This window comes from Lepidochelys kempii, chromosome 6, assembly GCF_965140265.1.
Source record: "Lepidochelys kempii isolate rLepKem1 chromosome 6, rLepKem1.hap2, whole genome shotgun sequence".
In the NCBI taxonomy this organism is placed as follows: Eukaryota; Metazoa; Chordata; order Testudines; family Cheloniidae; genus Lepidochelys; species Lepidochelys kempii.
This window is the reverse complement of record NC_133261.1, coordinates 50904161-50925282: the sequence shown is the minus strand read 5'-3', so window position 1 is coordinate 50925282 and position 21122 is coordinate 50904161. Positions and strand designations below refer to the sequence as shown.

General features: G+C 37.3%; 1 protein-coding gene across 6 annotated transcripts in view; it reads left to right on the top strand.

The window, feature by feature from the left end:
- SHANK2 (SH3 and multiple ankyrin repeat domains 2) overlaps positions 1 to 20876 on the top strand; it is a 613416-nt gene extending 592540 nt beyond the window's left edge. For all 6 annotated transcript variants that reach the window (XM_073347891.1, XM_073347893.1, XM_073347892.1 and 3 more), the window contains 3 exons: positions 580 to 691; positions 2667 to 5070; positions 16490 to 20876. In XM_073347891.1, the coding sequence (XP_073203992.1) occupies positions 580 to 691; positions 2667 to 5070; positions 16490 to 17063 (3090 nt within the window). In that variant the 3' untranslated portion in view covers positions 17064 to 20876. The remainder of the gene's footprint in view (positions 1 to 579; positions 692 to 2666; positions 5071 to 16489) is intronic.
- The last annotated feature ends 246 nt before the right edge of the window (positions 20877 to 21122 follow it).

Below are 21122 nucleotides of genomic sequence, written 5' to 3'. Positions count from 1 at the left end.
ATGGTGAGACCACTTGAAGAAGACACACATCTTTCCATAAAAACACTATTTCTGAAATGCTGAGATCCTGTTCTGTTCTGTTCCTGATGATCGTGCTAAACCATGGTATTCAACTATAATTTCCTCGTCAAAACTCTTCAACTTCATAAAATCAAAATATAAGTTTAGGACCAAATTCTGAGTCTCACAAATAATTTCATTTGAAATCAGTGGGGCTACTCGTCCGCGTAGTATAAGCAGATTTAGAACTCTGAGTATTTAACACACTACACCTAGAAAATTTAAGGTCTCTCTTCTATGTCAAAATATTGGAACCCAGATGTAGGTGCAGGGTGACTTGAACAACGGTGCAGTTTGTGGCAATGTTTTTAGGAGGGAGATAAACAGAAATGTGATTGCTTGTTATACCTTCAAATTTACCCTTAAAATGTGGTAGAAGAATAGATAATTTTATTTGACCACTGACTATTTAAGATGAACAACAAAGTAGTATGTGGAACAGGAGATGAATTATTTTTCTTATGGTGTCTCTCTCTAACATTGCCCTTTTGTACATAACCTTTTTGTTTTGTTTCATAGTCCATGTACGATAGACAGGGTATTGCTGTGATGCCACCTACTGTACCTGGGACTCCTCAAGGTCTTTTTCTAGGTATACCTCGGGGTACAATGAGAAGACAAAAATCTATAGGTAAAATTTTTCTCATGTAAATTCTACACATGCATTCATTTGGCACCTTTTATTAACTTCTGTTCTTGCTTAAAACATTTTGACTCCATTTTTCTTCAACTTAATTGACTCATTAGTTCTGATTCAAAGCTCAAAAACCAAATCAGTTTGCCTGAAAACTAGTACAACTTCCATGTTTTGCTTTGATCACTTTAGGCAAGTGTTGTGGGGTTGTAATAGCTATGGAAAATTGCCTTTAACAAGGAAGGCCAGAATTTTGAAAGTGCAAAGAAAAAGAATCGAGGAAGATCTATTGTCATAAATCAACTATAGCTAAGAGTCATCCAGATGTTTTTATTGACATGAAAATACCATCATGTGCTATGCAAGGTGTGATATGCATCCTACTGGTCAAATGTATAAAATAAGCTCACTTTTTAAATTCAAAATTATCCTTTTTCTTTATTGGGGGGAGGGGGGAAAACTTAGTTTTTGGTGCATTTGCTGTTAAAATTGATCTACTTTACTCAAGGTATTTCTGAACTAATTATAAGCATTGTGCTTGTGTAAAGCTGTTCAGCAAAATACACACAATATTTCCAGATATTGTCTTATGGCATAGCCACCTTTTATACAAAATGCCTTCCTCTTTGAGTAAAATCATAAATTACTTTTATTACATAGAGCTGTGGTTCTGAACCTCTGGGCTGCCTGCAGCCCAATCAGCACACAGCTGTGGCCCATGTGACACCGTCAGGGCCATTAAGGTAGTGTATATACTGTGTGGATGTGGCCCATATAACAGAGAGAGCTGCATATGCGGCCCACAATAGTAAATAGGTTGAGAGCCTCTGTATCAGCAGTTAACATTCTCTAAAACATCTAAGGGACTTAAGAGGTTCCTAAGTGCCTAAAACACTTTTGAAAAGGGGACTTAGGCTCCTACATCACTTAATTGCATTTGAAAAATGTTATCCAAAATTAAAATGTCACTTTTTATGTAATATTGATGGTTCTCTATATTCCTTTTACTAAAACAATACAGGCAAAATTCCCAGAAATGCTTTAATATTGTACTTGCTGTGTAAGCATAGCATTACTTTGTGTGTTTCTGGATTGCTAGAGTCAGAAACACAGTTTCTCTGTATAACAATGCCTTGCCTTCTTGACACATTTCAGAGAAAATTCCCTTCTATGCAATTAGCTCACACTCATACAGAATCTTTAATGTTGTTTTGAGTAGTTTTTGTCTTTTTTTTCATACTTTCACTTTCTTTTGAAGAGTAATATATTGGCTCCAAAGGTACATCAAACAAAAGCATTTGCCTACAATCAGTAATCAGTTCAGCTTTAAGAAAAGGAGTACTTTTGGCACCTTAGAAACTCTAAGGTGCCAAAAGTACTCCTTTTCTTTTTGCGGATACAGACTAACACAGCTGCTACTCTGAAACGGTTTTGTTGCTGTTTCACTCCTCTTTAATACTACCATATGGCTTTATGGAAATTCAACAATTAGAGAACTTTTAATGAGCAGGAATCAACAAGCCAGCCATGGTTTATTATTTCAGATCTGCTCCATGCCATGCAAAATTTCTGTAGCATCTTTGGGTATGTCTATACAGCCCACAGAAGCAAGCCTACCTACTCAGGTCAACAAACCTGGGCTAGCAGGGTTCACCCTAGTACTCTAAAAATAGCTGTGTAAACAGTGCTTTGAAGTTGTTGCTCTAACTCTGAAGCTTACAGAGGGGGGGAAGGGTGGGCTTCAGAGCCTGCGCTCCACCCCAAGCCACAATTTCAAAATGCTGTCTACACAGCTATTTTTAGTGCAGTAGCATGAGCCCTGCTAGCCCAAATCTGTTGACCTGGGCTGGGAGGCTCGCTCCTGCGGGCTGTGTAGACATTCCCTTAGGGTCATATCTTTAGTGGAAAAATATAACACTGTATTTAATTATACTGCAGATATTTAAAGTTTTCCCTTTATTCATTTTCTTAGGAATAACAGAGGAAGAACGTCAATTTTTGGCTCCTCCTATGTTGAAATTTACCAGAAGTCTGTCCATGCCAGACACTTCTGAAGATATCCCCCCTCCACCACAGTCTCTACCCCCTTCACCACCACCTCCTTCTCCCTCCCTTTATAACTCTCCCAAATCTCCAACATCAAGAAGCTATGGAACAATAAAACCTGCATTTAATCAGAATTCAGGTTCAAAGGTTTCTTCAGGTAGATCTGAACATATGGGAACAATAATGAGGGACAAAGGGATGTATTACAGAAGAGAACTGGACCGTTATTCTCTAGATTCTGAGGACTTGTATAGTAGGAATGCTGCGTTGCAGGCAAACTTCAGAAACAAGAGGGGTCAGATGCCAGAAAACCCATATTCTGAAGTTGGGAAAATAGCAAGCAAAGCAGTTTACGTGCCAGCCAAACCAGCAAGGCGGAAGGGAATGCTAGTGAAACAGTCTAATGTTGAGGATAGTCCAGAAAAGACCTGTTCTATTCCAATTCCAACAATTATTGTGAAAGAACCATCTACCAGCAGTAGTGGGAAAAGTAGCCAAGGAAGCAGTATGGAGATTGACCCTCAGTCTTCAGAGCAGCCTGGACAGCTCAGACCTGATGATAATTTAAACGTCAGTAGTCCATTTGCAGCGGCCATTGCTGGAGCAGTGAGGGACAGGGAAAAGAGATTAGAAGCTAGGCGTAATTCTCCAGCTTTCCTTTCTACAGATTTGGGAGATGAGGATGTTGGCCTGTTGCCCCCAATACCACGTATGAGGCAATCTAAATTTACTGATGAGGACACGTTTAGTAATGAAGATAGTTTTAGGCAAGTTATGTCACCTTCTCCGGTTCCTGCACCTAGAGAATCTGAAAATCTTTTTAATAGCAGTGAACCTAGCAATGAAAGTGATGAAAGGACATTAAACTCTTCATCCATAAAAAAAGTTACTGAAAACGATATGGTTGCAACTCAGACCGTTAATGTGTCCAGTTCGGATAATTATGTTCATCCACTCACAGGAAAGCTATTAGATCCAAACTCACCTCTAGCACTCGCGCTGTCTGCAAGAGATAGAGCCATGAAAGAACAAACGCAACAAACTCCAGGCAAAGGAGAAACTGGTAAAGCAGACCTTAATAAACCACTTTATATTGATACAAAGCTGAGATCTAATATTGAAACAACATTTCCTGTGACTGCTGCTGTTACCAGGCAAAATACACGTGGCCCACTGAGAAGGCAGGAGACTGAAAACAAATATGAAACAGATATGGGGAAAGAGAAGAAGCCTGAAGAAAAGAAAAACATGCTGATAAATATTATGGATACTTCACAGCAGAAGTCAGCTGGTTTACTAATGGTTCATACTGTGGATGCAGCAAAGTCTGATGACACCCTTGAAGATAAGAGAGTTGAAATGGAAATGAATCCAGACAATTTTCCATCGGAGATGCCAGAAGATAGTGAAGAAGCAGAAAGTGGGTTGAATGTATCTGCTACACCTGAGCCACCTGCATCTCCCTGCAAAACTATTGTTGCAGCTAGCTCTGTTGATGACCCTGTCATTTTGCCATTTCGCATCCCTCCACCCCCTTTAGCATCTATTGATATTGATGAAGAATTTATTTTTACTGAGCCGTTACCTCCTCCCTTAGAATTTGCTAACAGTTTTGATATCCCCGATGACCGTTTAGCTCCAGGTTCTGCTCTAACGGACTTACTTAAGCAAAGAAAAAATGGAACACCTACATCTGCTTCATTTAACCCCAACCAATCCACGAATTCTTTAGACAGTAAAAAACAAGTGGGTCTTTCAAACTGTTTGCCTGCCTCATTTCTGCCACCCCCTGAAAGTTTTGATCATGTCACTGACTCTGGGATTGAGGAGGTAGACAGTCGATCTAGTAGTGACCATCACTTAGAGACAACCAGCACTATCTCAACAGTGTCCAGCATCTCTACCTTATCCTCTGAAGGTGGTGAGAACTTGGATACCTGTACAGTCTATGCAGATGGGCAAACGTTTCTGGTGGACAAACCCCCAGTACCTCCTAAGCCAAAAATGAAGCCCATAATCAACAAAAGCAATGCACTTTACAAAGATGCTCTAATTGAAGAAACTGTAGATAGCTTTGTTATCCCTCCACCTGCTCCACCCCCACCTCCTATCAGTGCACAGCCCAGTACAGCTAAAGTTTTACAGCAAAGGACCTCCAAGCTATGGGGTGATGTAACTGAGGTAAAAAGCCCAATTCTCTCAGGCCCAAAGGCTAATGTTATTAGTGAATTGAACTCAATACTACAACAAATGAACAGAGAGAAATCCTCAAAGCCAGGGGAAGGGTTGGAGTCGCCTTCTGGAACAAAAACTGCAAGTCTCAGTACAAGGTAAATGAAACTAAAAGAATTAAAACAAGAGCTATACTTCTTTCAAGATGTAATTACTCAGTTTCTTAAACAAGGGTATGCTTTTGAGAATTTACATAAGCAGGCTCCACCATAGGAATTTTGATAACATTAAAAGATCACCCTCAGGTATAAATACACTATATAATTGACAATTTTCACCCTTCTTATTCTGCTAATTTCCAGTATAAAATAATGAGCACTTATGAAAGTAATGTACATTTTCATTGGAAAAATGAGCCCACTTTCTGAGGCTTCTAAAAAAACTCACCACATCGGCCAATAAGGCGACCCCTAGCTACAAGCTACAGTTAGCTCTATTGTAATTCCCTTTGCTAGAATATCACCCCTTTAACACACAAATTTTAGGTTTCTGTGGAAGTTCCTTTTGAGGAAGGTTCAGTAAACAGCAAAAGCAAGAAGCAGAAACCAGCGGGAAGTTTATAATTAGTTGTTTCCATTTTAAGTTCTGTTTTTGTGGACACTAGCTTGAAGGGCTTGTGTACGTGGAGCAGCAATATGCACTAATGTGTTGCACGTTAATTGGTTCATAGATTCTGCAGATGCACATTAAAAGTTCCCTAATGTCCTTTAATGTAGTGCTGCTCAAAACAGTACTACGTTAAGGTGCAGTAGGGAATTTTTAGTCCACACCAGAAGGGTCTACATAGTTGAATTAATGTGCAACACATTAACACGGTTTAAAAATCACACCCAGTAGTGTTTGCATTGCCCCACTGTGTAAACAAGCACCAGGACTACCCAATCTGCATTCCTACATGAGTTCTCTCAATTGCTATCCCTTTGAGAGACAGAGTATCCATTATTTTGATGTGAATTATTTAGGTTTATGTTTAAGAACTGGTGTGGTTTTTCTTTTACAATAATATTTATACAACAGAGTTCTTGCAGTTTTACTCAACAATTATAATTATATTGAAATTTTATTCCATTCCATAACTGATTGAGGTTGATAAAATATCAGTTTTCACTTAAGTCTTTTTTCACACACTCAACATAACATTATTTGATTTAGTTAGATAACTCAGTTAATCAGCAACATTAAATTTAATCCTTATAGTATGACAAGACATGATCCACAAAGCAATTTCGTGAAGCTTTTTATTGAAATCACATTGTTACCACTAAATTGTTGATTTAAATAACCCCTGTATGCAATATCCTTGTAAATCACCTGGTATATTTACTGTTTTCAGGTTTTTTTATATTTCAATTGCACGTATTTGTTTACTGAACAATCTGTGAAAGAAAATTTCAGGGAGCTAGAAAAGTTTCTAGATCAGCACTCCTTTTGCAGCCTAGCTCATGCATTTTTTATGGAATTGATTTCCAAAGAATACCTACAAAAGTCCCTAGGAAGAGATCCCACAGGATATCTTATATCCTTGCACTTTTAAATGTATATTGTATTACACTGAACACAAAAATTGTCATTAAAAATGAGCTGGAAGAACAGGGGTACAATAACCCTTGATGACAGGCATGTGCAGAGGCCTGCAGGTAAATGAAAAAGTGTTTATATTTTGCTAAAGTAACTATAGGTAGGCCACACATCTGAAAAGTGGATATATTCCTCTAAATCCTAGATTTGGGTTAAAAAATTGTTTATCTTTAACTCCAGTTTTCTGAATGTTACCACTGTCCTACAAGAGATTTGAATAATAGGGTTTGACCTGTATATTTTAAGAAAATATGGTATCCTCTTTGTGGTATGGAGATGTTTGGCATTATGCAGAGTTTAGGAGTGACTGCTGACCTGCAATCCCATCTTTGTCTGCAGTGTTGTTAATTGCTTGATATAATCTGCCATGTGGAAATCTATTTTTGTTTGGAGTATATGTGCAAAAATGTAATGTCACTATATATTAAAGTTACTATCCAAATCATTCCCCCCCCCCAAGAATTACTGTGCTGAGTAGGCAGTAGCCCCAAAAGAAGAAACACAACATGGCTCCCACTCTTTGGGTACATCAGGGAGATGTTTGGCATTATAGAAAGAGTGGCCTTTTTTAATACCAAATGATCTCTCAGTATTATCTCAAGCCTTAGAGGATAGTAGTTAAAGTTTGTTCTTTCCCACTGGATATAAGCTGTTGAACTGGTGGCCATAAAGGAAGGTATGAAGGATCATACAGCATTCCTAGACTGAAGATATGAGTAAAAAATTCCAGGGGAATGGAATGCCTTTCAGTTGTGCTTGACATAAACAGAGAACATAAGGTGGGTTGTCTAATGCACTTGAGAGGCCTTAATACAAAAAAGACCATTTCAATGAAATTTGTACAAATTGACCAACATATCTTGGTTGCTTAAGGTAGATGGTCTTTTGCCAAAGGTGGAGCAGAAACTGAATTGAGGATGCCTTCGGTAATCCCGTAAAACAGAACGTTGCCGAATCATAGATGACAAGACCAGACTGTATAGTCTTTCTGTTACCTTCATGACTGCAGGGTCATTTTTAAATGTGTGCAGTTCTTGCTTTTCTGTGTCTAAAGTCACATTAAACAGCTAGAATACCTGGCTTTATATGCCTAATCTTATTTAATTCTGTCATATTTAGGAGTTCTTTTCCAGGTTACAGTGGAACTGAACGTTCCTGTTTATTTCCAAATATTGTGTGTGGCAAATAACTAGCACATGCTTTGCCATTCCTTCCTATTCTGAAATAATCAGAACTCTTAATTTCACTGAATTCTTTAATGAGTCAAAATTAAGCGCTGCATTTACTGGGGGGAGAAATTGACAGCAAGCTAATTATTCTGTGGAAAAATAATCCCAAACATATATTTGGGACAGAGAATGCAGGGAAGGAGTAATGCTGGAAGACCTAGGTTGTACAGCAGACAGCAAATCAGACATGTGTTGACAATGTGACATAACGGTTTAAAAAAAAAAAAAGGCCTATAAAGTGTTGGTCTGCATATAAAGATGCATCACCTCACCAAACAGGGATTTCACTCTTTCTATAATTCTAGTAGAATGCCTCTTGAATATTTGGGGAGGGAAAAGGTTTTTTTGTTTAATTCAGTATCAGAAAGGTGTAGACACACATGAGGTATTTAAAGATAGGCAGAAAAAAGGGAGTTGAGGAGCTGGATGATTGATGTATGAGAAAAGACTTAAAAGAGCTAAATAATTATTTATTGGCTAAGCAGAGATTGAGGAAATGGGGGCAAGAGATGGTCTACAACTATTTAAAGGATGTAAAAATCAATGGTGAAAGGAATTCTTTAGTGTGTTTACAAGGGGGAGGTAGGAGAGTATATAACTGAAGTAATAAGATTGAGATGAAAGTGAAATATCAGGAAAGCTTTCTGCTGCTTAATATGCACAGGACTCTGCATTTCAGGCCTGATCTGCTCCCAGTGAGGTCTGAGAGCCTTGCCAATGACTGCAGTGGGATTGGACCCTTTAGGTCTTTTTTCTGCTTAACTTCCTCTGTGCTCTGTCTAGGGGCAAGAATGGATGACAAATTCCTGGATGGGGTGGAGAGGAGGAAGAGGAGAGGGCATGAGAGGCTAATGGCAAACTCATGGGAGTGGACAGAGTGCCTAGCTCTTCATCCTGGCATTAACTTGAAATTGGCCCTAGCATGTGTGTTAATGTCTAGAACTGTCCACTTTAAATTTGTAGTTCTTCTCCAGAAACTGCCTGTGTAAAAGCATCACTGCCTTACTCAGCAGATCTGTTTCACCCTGTGTATTCGGTCAAACATGCTGACTTCAGTGACTGCTTTTAGTCCTATCCCAACTATGACTGAATAAGTTCAAGATTGTTTTTTCTATTTGTGCATGATAAACAGAACTATTTGCTAAGTTCCAACATACTTTGGACTATCCTCCTGCCAAATTTTCAAGCCCTCAAGGCATTAGAATTCTTTTTAATATACAAAAGCATTGGGCAAGCTAAATATAGGGGTTGCTGCCTTTCTCTCTGCAAAGTAGTATTAGAAAGAGAACTAAGAAACTTACCTCAGAAATGCAGAAATCGTATTGAATTAAAGGAGCAGCTCAATTAACTCTGCCAAAGGAAACTGATACACATTTTAGTAGGCCTATCCAAAGAGAAGCAGTGGTACACATACAAGCATTGTTCACAACACTTGGCACCAGATGCCTGGTGAAATTAGAACATACATTGTTCATGTGAAATGTACAAAACTACAGCCTATGTAGCATTCCTAAACATTACTAAAATGATCTCTGCACAGCGAGCAACAGATGCTTTACCTGTAAGGCTTACTTCCAATTATATGATGCTTTGTAGCTGTCATAACTGTAGCTCAGTCATGGTGATTGTATCATTTCATGGTGCTGATTAAAATTTTAAGGTATCATAGATGCATTAAATTATAGATAATTTGTGAGCATTAGTCAAAGAGAATAATGAAATATGACCTCTGTGTGTTTTCTGGTAAATGAGGACTACAGAGATTTTATTGTACAGTAATGAGCAGAATTTCACCCTCAATTATTAAGCAAGTAGAAGGAGCCAAGACCTTTCTTTCTTCATACCTTGCTATGTTAATAATTCTTGTGTGTTGTTGTGATGGCCCTGGGACACTGAACGTATGTTAATATTGAAAATAATTTAGCTAGAAAGTCTACTTGTGTCTCAACTGAATTACCTAATTTGTGCACAAAGGCAGGAAGAAAGAGATAAGAAATCCAAAGGATGAACTTGCTTAAATTACACTGCAAAAAGAAGAAATGATCACTAACTAGAGAAGGGATTTGATCTGTGTTTGAATCTGGCCTGTAGCCCCACCCCTAGATCCTGCCAACCATCTAGTTCAGGCAATTTTGGAGACCAATCCTAATTGCAAAATGTTATATAGAGTCTGTCTAATATATCTTCCTACATTACCTAAGTTCTTACACCCCAAGTCTGGATATCTGATTCTCACTGCCTCCCTTTTCATCATCCCCCTCTCCACCCTGCTCTCCCCAAAAAGGTTAGGCTTTGTTATTCATGGGGATTCTATTTGAGCCCAATATAAAAAAAGAGGTTTTAATAATAGCTGGATATATTCAGCCTCAGGGATTTTGATTTAGGTTCATCTATTAAAAAAAAACTTAGCAGTTATTTGGAAAATAAATCTTCATTGTAGCAGCAAAGGAGTTATATTTTTCCCTTAATGTTGGGAGCTAATGTTAGCAGTTCTATAAATTCATTTTAAAACATACAGGCTTCTATATGGATCTGATAAAGCAAAATAGTAGAATAAATCAGGGGTTTTTAACCACTTTAACAGATTACTGTGTACTCTGTGAACCAAGTAGTTGCTTAGCAACATAATCCAACCTGGAGGATCCAGTGAATAATGTCAGTGTGATTAACACTAAATAAACCAAGTGGTTCCGAAACGGAAGAAAAAAGCAGTAGAACAGCCCAAGGTGAAAAGGGCATCATTCACCATGAGTTTCCTTAATTGCTCCAGTCTGATTCAACATGCTAATAAGTAATAAATAGTAATGATAGTTATTGTAGTTTACTATCACCACTGTTACCAAATCACAGTGCTTTAGACAGAAATGGTTATTTATTCAGGATGTAATTCTTATATGGTTCTGTTTCATTAAATGTTTTGATGTTTTTTATGTTAGCAGTGGCCCTTATTCTGTGTGGTGGTGCTAAGTGCCTTCAACTTGCATTGAAAACAATGGGAGTCAAAAGTACTTAGGCAGCTTGCAGGACTGAGCCCTGAAGCGAGTAAAAAACAGTAGTGTGTTGGTATGATTTTTTGTAAATGAACTTGCTATTATAAATGTTTTCTTACCTGTCTCAATTTTTTATAATATTTACCTAGAGAAGTGACATAATTATATCACAGCCAGGTAAGGCAGAGTTAAATTCAGTAGCGAGTTATGCATAGTAAATATCAGTGCATTTGGTTATAAGGTGACTGCAGCTTTAACTCAACACCATCATCTTCTTGTGACTATTCTAAACATACAAACCACCAGTGATTTTTTTTTCGGTTACTATTGTGTCCATTAGTTTCAGTTCATCTCATTAATTGTCTGTCAGCCAGTTTCACAGGATCTCTTGCTTTTGTATGTTGTTTTGCATGTCTTAGTCATTCCATTTTGTCATTTTTATTTGCTCCCATGACTGCTGTTAACAGAAGAGTGTCATGCTGAAGTGCTGTGAAGTAAGTGACAACAAAAAGCATAGAGTATTCTATGTTGTTCCTTCTCTTTTTCTTTAATTTTCACTCATTTGGTATCACATTTTTAGTGTTAACTTTGTTCCTAACTGCAGTTGGGATTAGTTTATCCTAATCCAGAAATGGTAGCCATTCTAAAACCATTGATTTACAGAACTGGATCTGATTTCAAACTGAGATTAAAGCCACCTTTTTCATGGAGAAAGATTTCAGGAAAGATTCTTAAATTGGTTCCTAAATCCATATTTAGGTGCCTAAATAAGTGGCCTGATTTTCAAATATGTGCTGTGCTCAGAGCTTTGCTGTTGTGTTTGTGGGGGTTTTATGTGTTGTTTACATACTATTATTCTATTGGATAAAGCTCTCTTTTTTCCCCCCTTCACTAGTGGGTGACTTCTTTATGTTTGCAAAATGAGTTAACTACCAATGTTTCTGCAATATTTTAATTCACAAAATTTGTCAGATCATACAGAGTTTCTCCAAAGCAATCATTCACCTGGGACAGCGCAGGACAGTTCAACAGCAAAACCCACTCACTACATTGATCCCAGATGATGATTCAACTAGCTTTTTCACACGCAGCCACATAGCCTCATAGTATCCTCTTGCTTTGCTTTACCATTTTCACATGAGTCTGCTTCATTATTGAACCAACTGAATAAACTCCAGTAATAAATGAGTTATTTGGCCACAGATCAGTTTTGTTCATACTTTGACAAAATGAAGTTGCGTCTTATTTTGCTCCCACTGAAACCATATCCCCTGAACAGAGACTTCCCTTCACAGACCATTTCCCAATCCTTCCTAGCTAACACTGAACTAACTACTCAGCAAAATACTCTGTGCCCCACCAACCCGCACACTGTCCCTTATCTTCACCAGCCCCAGGACCAGGATTCGTGATCCTGCCTCACTTCCTTCCTCCCATAAACCACCTCATAATGGGACCCAAGGGCCTCTTCTGATCGCGCTAGCAAACAGATTCTGGCAAATAGCTTTTCAGTTTGTCTATTGTGCTGAACTGAAGTAAAATACAAACATTTGTGATTAAAGAAAATTTTTGTTTCCACAAGTTAGGGCTTGAATAACCTTATTTCGTACTGTATTGCTATTTATATATTATTGGCTCTTTCTTTCGCTAAGACTTTTTTTTCCTAAAAGAAGGTGGAAGAGCTTTGTCATAGACAGCAGACCTTTAGGCAAGTCACTATATAAAAATAACTCTGATGAGAGCATAATGCAGGGTTTTGTTGTTTTCCCCCTCTCCCCTTTCCCGCAAGGGAGCCATGGAATACACTGCAGCATGCTGTCAGCCACTGAATCTCTGTTAAATACACGCTTGTATTTTTAATTTTAAATCATGCAAATATGATTCAGAATTAGCTAGTAAGATTTCTTGTTTGCAAGCCACATGGACTGTTTTTTCACTTGAGAAATACACCATTGTGACACAGTACTTTATATATTATGATGTCATATGAGACAGTGTAATATGCATTGCAACAAGTGCAATCACACACAAGTGAATGTCTACACCAAAAGAAAAGGAGTACTTGTGGCACCTTAGAGACTAACCAATTTATTTGAGCATAAGATTGCATCCGATGAAGTGAGCTGTAGCTCACGAAATCTTATGCTCAAATAAATTGGTTAGTCTCTAAGGTGCCACAAGTACTCCTTTTCTTTTTGCGAATACAGACTAACACGGCTGTTACTCTGAAACCTACACCAAAATATTATCATTTGCTGATTCTTAACAGGGATAGATTTATTTAAAATAATCATCATGTTCTTTACCTTTTCAAGTATGCAAATAAGGGAGGGAAAGAGTTCAGTCTGTAATTTATAAAGAAATTTGGTTTTAGGCAGGAGAACATTCATATCCCTACTATAATATGATCAAACACTCACACCTTTATGTTCACCAACTAGAATATATGAATCCATTGGCTACCATTTGCTGACCTTCCTGTCTTAACGATGAGCCACACAACAGTAGAGAACCAATATGTAGTCTTTCGTATATAGCTTTTTAAAAAACAGAAATGAAAGGAAAGAAAATTAATTCAAAGAGTCTAGAATAGTATAGTTGCCATAGAAAAGGAATAACAAACCATCGGCAGAATGGGAGTTACTCAATTTTTTTCTTACACAAATGTACGATGGTCTCATGTTATGACACTGAGTATGCTGAAGAAGCTATATAGATTTCTGTATAGCACATGTTTTAATGCAATGATTGGCATGGCATGTAAGGACAGCCAAAGGAGGCTTGTGTGATTTAAGGCACAGGACTAGGAATGAGGAAAGGAGGAGAGTTCTATTTTTGCTGTGCCACAGACTTCTTATGTGACCTTGGTTGAGTCACAGAACTTCTGTGTCTATTGTCCCATCCGTACAATGATGTTAACAGCTACCTCAGAGGAGGCTTGCAATTGTAAAGTTAAATTCATTAATGTTAGTGGGGTGTTCTGGGTTTCTTGGAATGAAGGTGCTATAAAAGTGTAAATGTTATCATTACAGTATGTTTGTTTGAGATAGAGCTGCTAATGTCTTTCATTAATCAACTAAAACAGATTTGTCCCATCTATCAGACAGTGCCATAGAAATAGTATAAATATTTATGATAAGAACATACTGCATAATGCAGTTTAGATGTAAAAGGTACAATAATGATTTTCTGAACAAATATATACTTGGAGTCCATTACAGCAGTAATTTATGTGCAGTGACTGTACGTTTTGAAGTGGAAGATGGAGGTGGAACCCAATGTTGTCAGTTATATCACTGCTATGCAACAGGAAAATATCAGTGCCTAGCACAATGGGGACCCTTGGCACCACTGTGATGCACATGGATTAATAATCAAACTGTGTTGGTTTTTTTTATAATAGTATAGGAAAGTTAAATCAAAGACACACAGTAGGTGGAGGCATATGGAGAGGTTTTCACATGCTAGTGGATTAGGCCGTTTATATAAATCATGGCCATAGAGTGCAATCCTTCTTTTTCATAGCAAAACTACCATAGTCTTCAAATGGTGTCTAGCCTTATTGAGGAATTTGAGTGTGGCCACTTAATTCTAAGTTAAAATTAGTAAAGTTATTTACTTCTCTTGGTTCACTGATTTCTTTCCTACTATATACGTCTTACAATCTGCTAGTGCTGTTTGTTTGGGCTCAATGCTGCAAGGTGCTGAGAGCCATTAGGATACAAGAAACTCACAAGAAGGTACTGAAAACCTTGCAGATTTTTACCTTTCTTGGTCAAATTACAATACTGTGCAATAATAGCTAAATTCTGAAACTATGGCTCCTAATATACTTTTGGAGTAACTAAAGGACTGACCCTGCAAGCCTTAAAAGATTTTGCCTGTTCCCTTTGAACCTGTGAAATGGTTTGTGTGAAATTAGTACTGCTTGTGTGCATACAAATTACTCAAAAAATAAGGCTTTGCAGGATCAGGCCCTGCTAAGAATTGATATGTTGTGTTACTCTGAGCTTTTCAGATAAATCTGATTTATCTGACCTTTAGCTGTCATCACAGTGAATATAATTGAAATAGTGTATACTGCTAGTACAGGTGTTTTGTATTTGAACCTCTATATGAACTATTGGCTCAAAATTAATATGCCTGTAGAATACCAGTTGATGAAATAGTCAGATTAAATTTAACCATTTTCATGGTAGCCAGATTGTATAACTTTGGAACTGCATCACTTAACACGTCATTTAAACCATTTTCCAGGGCACAAATAGACATCCCCGCATTGTTCACAAAAAAGTAGGCAGGCCATATTTTTATTATACACTTGCTGTTCAAGTGACTGAGCTGTCAAAACTCTGAGCACCCTCAATTCTCCTTCTAGTCAAAGGGAGTTGAAGGCACCTAGCATCTTACAAAATTTGACCCACAGTAACTGGAGCTGTGCCAAATAAATTAAAACTGAAAACCTATTTTATTTGTCATTTTAAGAAAAAGGAAAACAGATTCTTAGATTTTTAAGGCCTGAGATGTCCACCTTGATCATCTAATTATAACTGGAAAGTTTTTCATCATGAGGAACAGATAGTCATTTGCCATGGGGAAAAAAAATCTGATTAGGGAAACCGGAAGTGGCAACATTGTGGGAGGAAAGAAGAACTGACTATTAAAACATAAATTTGGTTTGCTGTTGGTTGATTGGTACTCTCGTCACACTTATAATGGGTTGCCTGTTTGTTGTCAAAAAATATTGGAAGCAAATTTTCCAAAAAACAGTGACTGGATGGCCCAAGGTATTTGTAAAGGGATAAAGAGCTTTTAACCGGTAGGTAGGTAGGTAGTTCAAATGCTGCCCAGGTCAGTAGTTTTCATAAACATAAACAAAAGTCATAATCTCCACCAAAAGATTGGTAATGCCAATCCCCTGTACCCATATCCATATAAATTATTGGCACCTTCACTAGGCAATGTCAGCAAAGGCTTTAGTGGACACTTAAAGACTAAACTAAGAGGTGGTCTCTGCAGGGATCATTTGAAGAGATTCAGGAAACTTTTTATATAAATGAGTAGGAATCAAAATAGGCACTAAAATTAACTCGTCATTTGATATTTTTAAGTTCAAAGCTAAAGTAAATAACATGCTTCAAGTAAGTTTCAAATTCATGTTTAAACTCTGCATTTTTTTAGCTACCCTATTTCACTGTGTGAGATTTAAATCCTGACTTAGTCAGAGAGGGGACCAAACCAAAACCAACCACTCCTAGTATTTGAGGGGTGTTCATATTCAGAGCTAAACTTCATGCCCTAGTTACATATCTAGAACTCATACCCGAAGAGTCCTTGTGTTTGTAACATTAAGTTTCTCATTTAATTTTGTATTACTTTATAGAGACCATCGAGAGGGCAGAAAATGTAAATTTATCATGTTCTCTGGACTTTTTTGAACGTCTCATAGGCAAGATTTTAATTTATAATGATGATATGGCTTACCATTGATCATAGAGAGTTGGGTTTGTTTTGTGGGAAAGAACTGTGGAAACTTCTTGGTGCTTGTGCCTTAACCTGACCTTGTTACAAAAAGTACATTCATGTGTGAGATCTGTCCAAAAAAAAAAAAAAACAACCTTCATTTTTGTTACTCCAAAGCCACTTTTTTCTCTTGTTGGTAAGGAAAATCCTTCCTTCAGTTGCTGACTTTTCTGGATGTTTTCTGTTTTTAATTTCAGGAGCACAGAAGTAATGAGCACTGTCTCAGGTACACGAAGTACAACCATCACTTTTACAGTCCGGCCTGGACCCAGCCAGCCCATCACATTGCAGAGCAGGTCCCCAGACTATGACAGTAGGACATCAGGAGTGAGACATGCTCCAAGCCCTGTGGTTTCACCAACAGAGATTAACAAAGACATCATGCCTGCTCCTCTGACACCTGCTGCTTCAGCTTCATCTCCTTCTCCAACTCTCTCTGATGTATTTAGCCTACCCAGCCAGCCTCCTTCTGGGGACTTATTTGGCTTGAACACAGGTCGCAGCAGGTCTCCTTCTCCCTCAATATTGCAACAGCCAATCTCAAATAAGCCTTTTACAACTAAGCCTGTCCACCTGTGGACTAAACCAGATGTGGCAGATTGGTTGGAAAGTCTAAACTTAGGTGAACATAAAGAGACCTTCATGGACAATGAAATAGATGGCACCCATTTACCAAACCTTCAGAAGGAAGACTTGATAGACCTTGGAGTGACTAGAGTTGGGCACAGAATGAATATAGAAAGAGCTTTGAAACAGCTACTGGACAGATAAAAATGGCTACTCTTGCCTCTCAAACTTCTGTTATAAATAGAGATGGGCTGGTACTGAAATACGCAAAATGTCTTGGCTGTCTGTGAGTGCCAGCAAAAGAAGAAAAGGTTTAATTTAGCTGCTGGTACTCAGTAATGCAGACTGTATGTTTAGTGCCCAAGCTTAAACCCAAGTAAATGAAATTAATGGGGCTATTTTATTTCAAAGGTCGGGGTGGGGAGGTGTGGGGTGGAGATAGAGACAAAAGATAATTGTTAACTTTGAAATATTACCTATCCATTTATGATGCCCTTCAGCTGGACCCAGAACATGTACGTTTTTTCTTTTGGTTTAAAACCACAAGCATTTCATTTTTGAGCAGAAAACACCTTATTTTATATACACCGCTCCCCTGCCATCCAGGGTAATCTGTTCTTGACACTCTTGTCATGGAATCTCAACTTTTTTCCCCTTTTTGGCTTTTTTAAATAGATCCTCACATGCTTAACTTCTTTTTACCCGTTTTTAATCAATAAATAGTAGAAGCATTACTTCACCCCCTCTTTCACAATGTCATTTTGATCCAGTGTAGATCTTTGGTTTGTTGGCAGTGAAGCTGATAGTGCTGTTGGAGACTCTTGTTCAAAGGTAACTGTTCTGCTTTACTTAGGTATTTCTTTATTTCTGCGTTTATATTTAGCACAGTTCCAAGGTAGCAGAACAGGTTTTAAACATGGTGTACTGATGTGATAAGTAGAATGTGGAAACTATGTATAGACTGGAAGAGCATTCTCTGAGATACAAAGAAATGAAGCTAGTTTGAACCAGACACCCCCATTTGGCAGCCAGATAAACTGCTAATGAGGCCTAACATTGACTATCTGAGCAGATTAAAATGTGGTTGTGATGAGTGTTAGCTATACTGTGTCCATGTGCATCTTTAGACTTTTATAGTCAGATTTTTCAAACATGCTGAGCCCCCACAGATCCTGCTTAATTCATTGAGTTGCAAGTGCTCAACAACTCTGAAAAACTGGGATAGAAGACAGGATATTGCTTCCATGGAAGTTTGTGGGAATGTTGCCACTGACTTAACTGGGAGCAGGATAAGGCCTGTCAGTAGAAATAAAAATGTTTCAGCAGGTGATCATCTACAGTTTAAAAAAATATTTAAAGGGTAAATGTTAACAAGGGAGGGGACATGTGGTGTCCTAGAATGCAAGTGTTCCAAAAGGCCAGGAAAACAGAGAGGTCCAGATTTATTGACTTGGTTCCTCATTTCCATTTCCTGGCTAGTCTGGGTTGGGCTGTTGGCAGAGGAAGCATAGTCAATGCCTAAGCAGGAGCAGAAAGCTTCCCATCACTCTCTAGTGACTTCTTTACTGTAATCAGAAATTATTAGTGGCAGGGTCCAAAGAGTGATCCATCAAGCCCTGATCAGCATTACAGACAATTGGCCTGACTTTGGAGTTGATCGTTGACTGGTTCTGCACTCTCTGTGTGTCCTGGGGATACACCATTTTGGCAGATTTGATTTTTTTTTTTTAAAGTTAACAATTTTCTCTATCTGACCCCTTTTATAATTAACACCTCTATTAATTTTTGTAAGAGTTTTGTGGGTCTTGCTTTCTGAACATTCAACCTGTTCAAGGTAGGCACAACATGTATGGACAGCCAGACTCTCAACCTACCATACCATCAGGTTCTCCCATCTTTTGGAAGGTTCCTGATTTTTTTTTTCCCTTGCTATGGTCCAGCCGATCTCTAATTATAATTTTTTTTTTCTTCTCACAATCAAGTGTCTAATTAGGTCTGCAACAGCCCTAGAACAAGTACATAAAGTTTAGCAATTTAAATACCTTTCTTTACTGCAAGTTTAAATAGTTGTACAGATAGTTTATAAGCACAATATTTTAAGAAAATAAGTGGCTGGTCTACTGGGCAGCCTTTGTGCCACTTCAGTGCTAGAATGTTAAAAACTTAAAAAAAAATACAAAAAAAAAAATACAAAAAAAAAACACTTTTGTGGTTTAATACTATTTCTGTGGAATAATAAGTCTTGACCTTTTTAAATCAACCTCATTTGGATGCATCTGAACCAGCAGAGCTGTGTTATATTTTCTATTTTTCCTAGAACTTCTTCAAAGGAGGATGAATACTTCTTCAAAAGTGATTACACAATTAACAATGCATTAGCAAAGCAACTATTCAACCTCCTGCCCCCTTTATGGAACAACTCTTTTGACTTAACATCTGTTATTACACCCTTTGCAGGTCTATATTTGTATTTGAAAGTTCCAAGTAACCTTGTAATAAAAATCAAATATTGAGGCATTTTACTTTCAAGAGTACTGAGTTTTTCCATAGTTACATGGCTATTGTTGCAGAGAATGACATTTTCATTCAGATATTCAATAATGGCACCTTAAGGCCATCAAATACTATAAAAAGTGTAAAAATGGTAATTCAGCCATCATTGTCTTCCATTTGGTGATATTACAGAATTCAGTAAATAAACCACTAATACCATGCTCCTTTTTGTTTCTTTGACTACAGTTGGTATTACCTCTATAATATGTGCCAGAAAATACATTAGATAATACGGTAGTAAAAGAAAATGTAGAAGATGACTTTTAAGCTGCTTTTTAATCACAATCTTATTGTTGAATTTAGGTTTAATGAGTGCTGACATACACAAGTAAATTACAGCTGATGGTAATCCCTTTCTTAAACAAGTGTTGTTTCTTGCTTATGTATCTTTTCAGGCACTTAAAGAATAGGTACAGTATAATTAGTAGAACAGAGATTAAAAACACTAAAGAGCTAATGAAATAGTTTATTTTTACATTGTGTCTTATGATCTAAAGGGTAACAGGGCCTGAAAGGATCTACTTTTACCAATAAAATACACCTCTGCCAAGATGAATTGGTCTCTAGCTCTGTTTGATGACTTTGCTACAGAAAGCAATAGTAACAGATATAAGTCCTAGTATTTTCATCAGTTTTGAAAATGTGGGGGTGGGGGAATGGCCCTATTATTTCACACTACTATGATAGTGGAGAAGAAAATGTTAGAGATCTATGAAACATGTTATGATATTCCAGGTTTTAGGATCAACTTTTGTTTATATACTGTAATTTAAATAAATTGCATTTACATGCCTAGTTTCTGTAATATTTGTGTATACAATACCAAAATCACACAAGATGTAAATTGTGTATAACTGCAGGCTCCTTTCCTTGAGTGTCTGGGAACATTTTAAGTTTCATTCATATATTATAAAATGACTAGATGTGACTGTTGATTTACAGAATTTACATATCACAAAAGCTAATTATTTGTGGTACTTAAGTTAATAAAAATAGTGATTTTCTGAGTTCTTAAACAAGCATTACCCAGTTGATCTGGCAATGATTGTGTGTAAGCCACAAATATTGATAATTTTTCCATTACATTTTTTCTTTTCTTTTCTAGATATTAATGTTTCTCAATATAGTTTGTGTAACAATTTGTGTTCACGTTATCTATGTTGCTGTAATTTTTGTGCTTTAATTCCTCTTATTTTGAATTGATTAAAAATCAAGCTCCTGTAACTTGCACTTTCCCCGATCCTTAATACTCTTGTATGGCAACCAAAATTCCTGTAAGAAATAAATATAATATTGCACTAAGGTTGTGGTTCTGATTGCAAACAGTGAAAGCTGTCTGAATTTTTGTTAAAAAGTTGCCAAACTTACAATCTAATGTAACGTTATTGAAACAGCAGAAAATGCTTTAACTGCATATAGCTAGAGAGAAAATGGGTTTATCAAATATTAGGGGGGGAAGTTTGCTTTGGTTTATCTTTTAGTTAAAGATTTTTAATGCTGAAACCAAATAGGTTTTGAATTTCAGATTTACATATAAGATTTGAAAAGTAAAGAATTTTGTTAAGTGATGGGTTTCAGAGTAGCAGCCGTGTTAGTCTGTATTCGCAAAAAGAAAAGGAGTACTAGTGGCACCTTAGAGACTAACCAATTTATTGGTTAACTAACCAATAAATTGGTTAGTCTCTAAGGTGCCACTAGTACTCCTTTTCT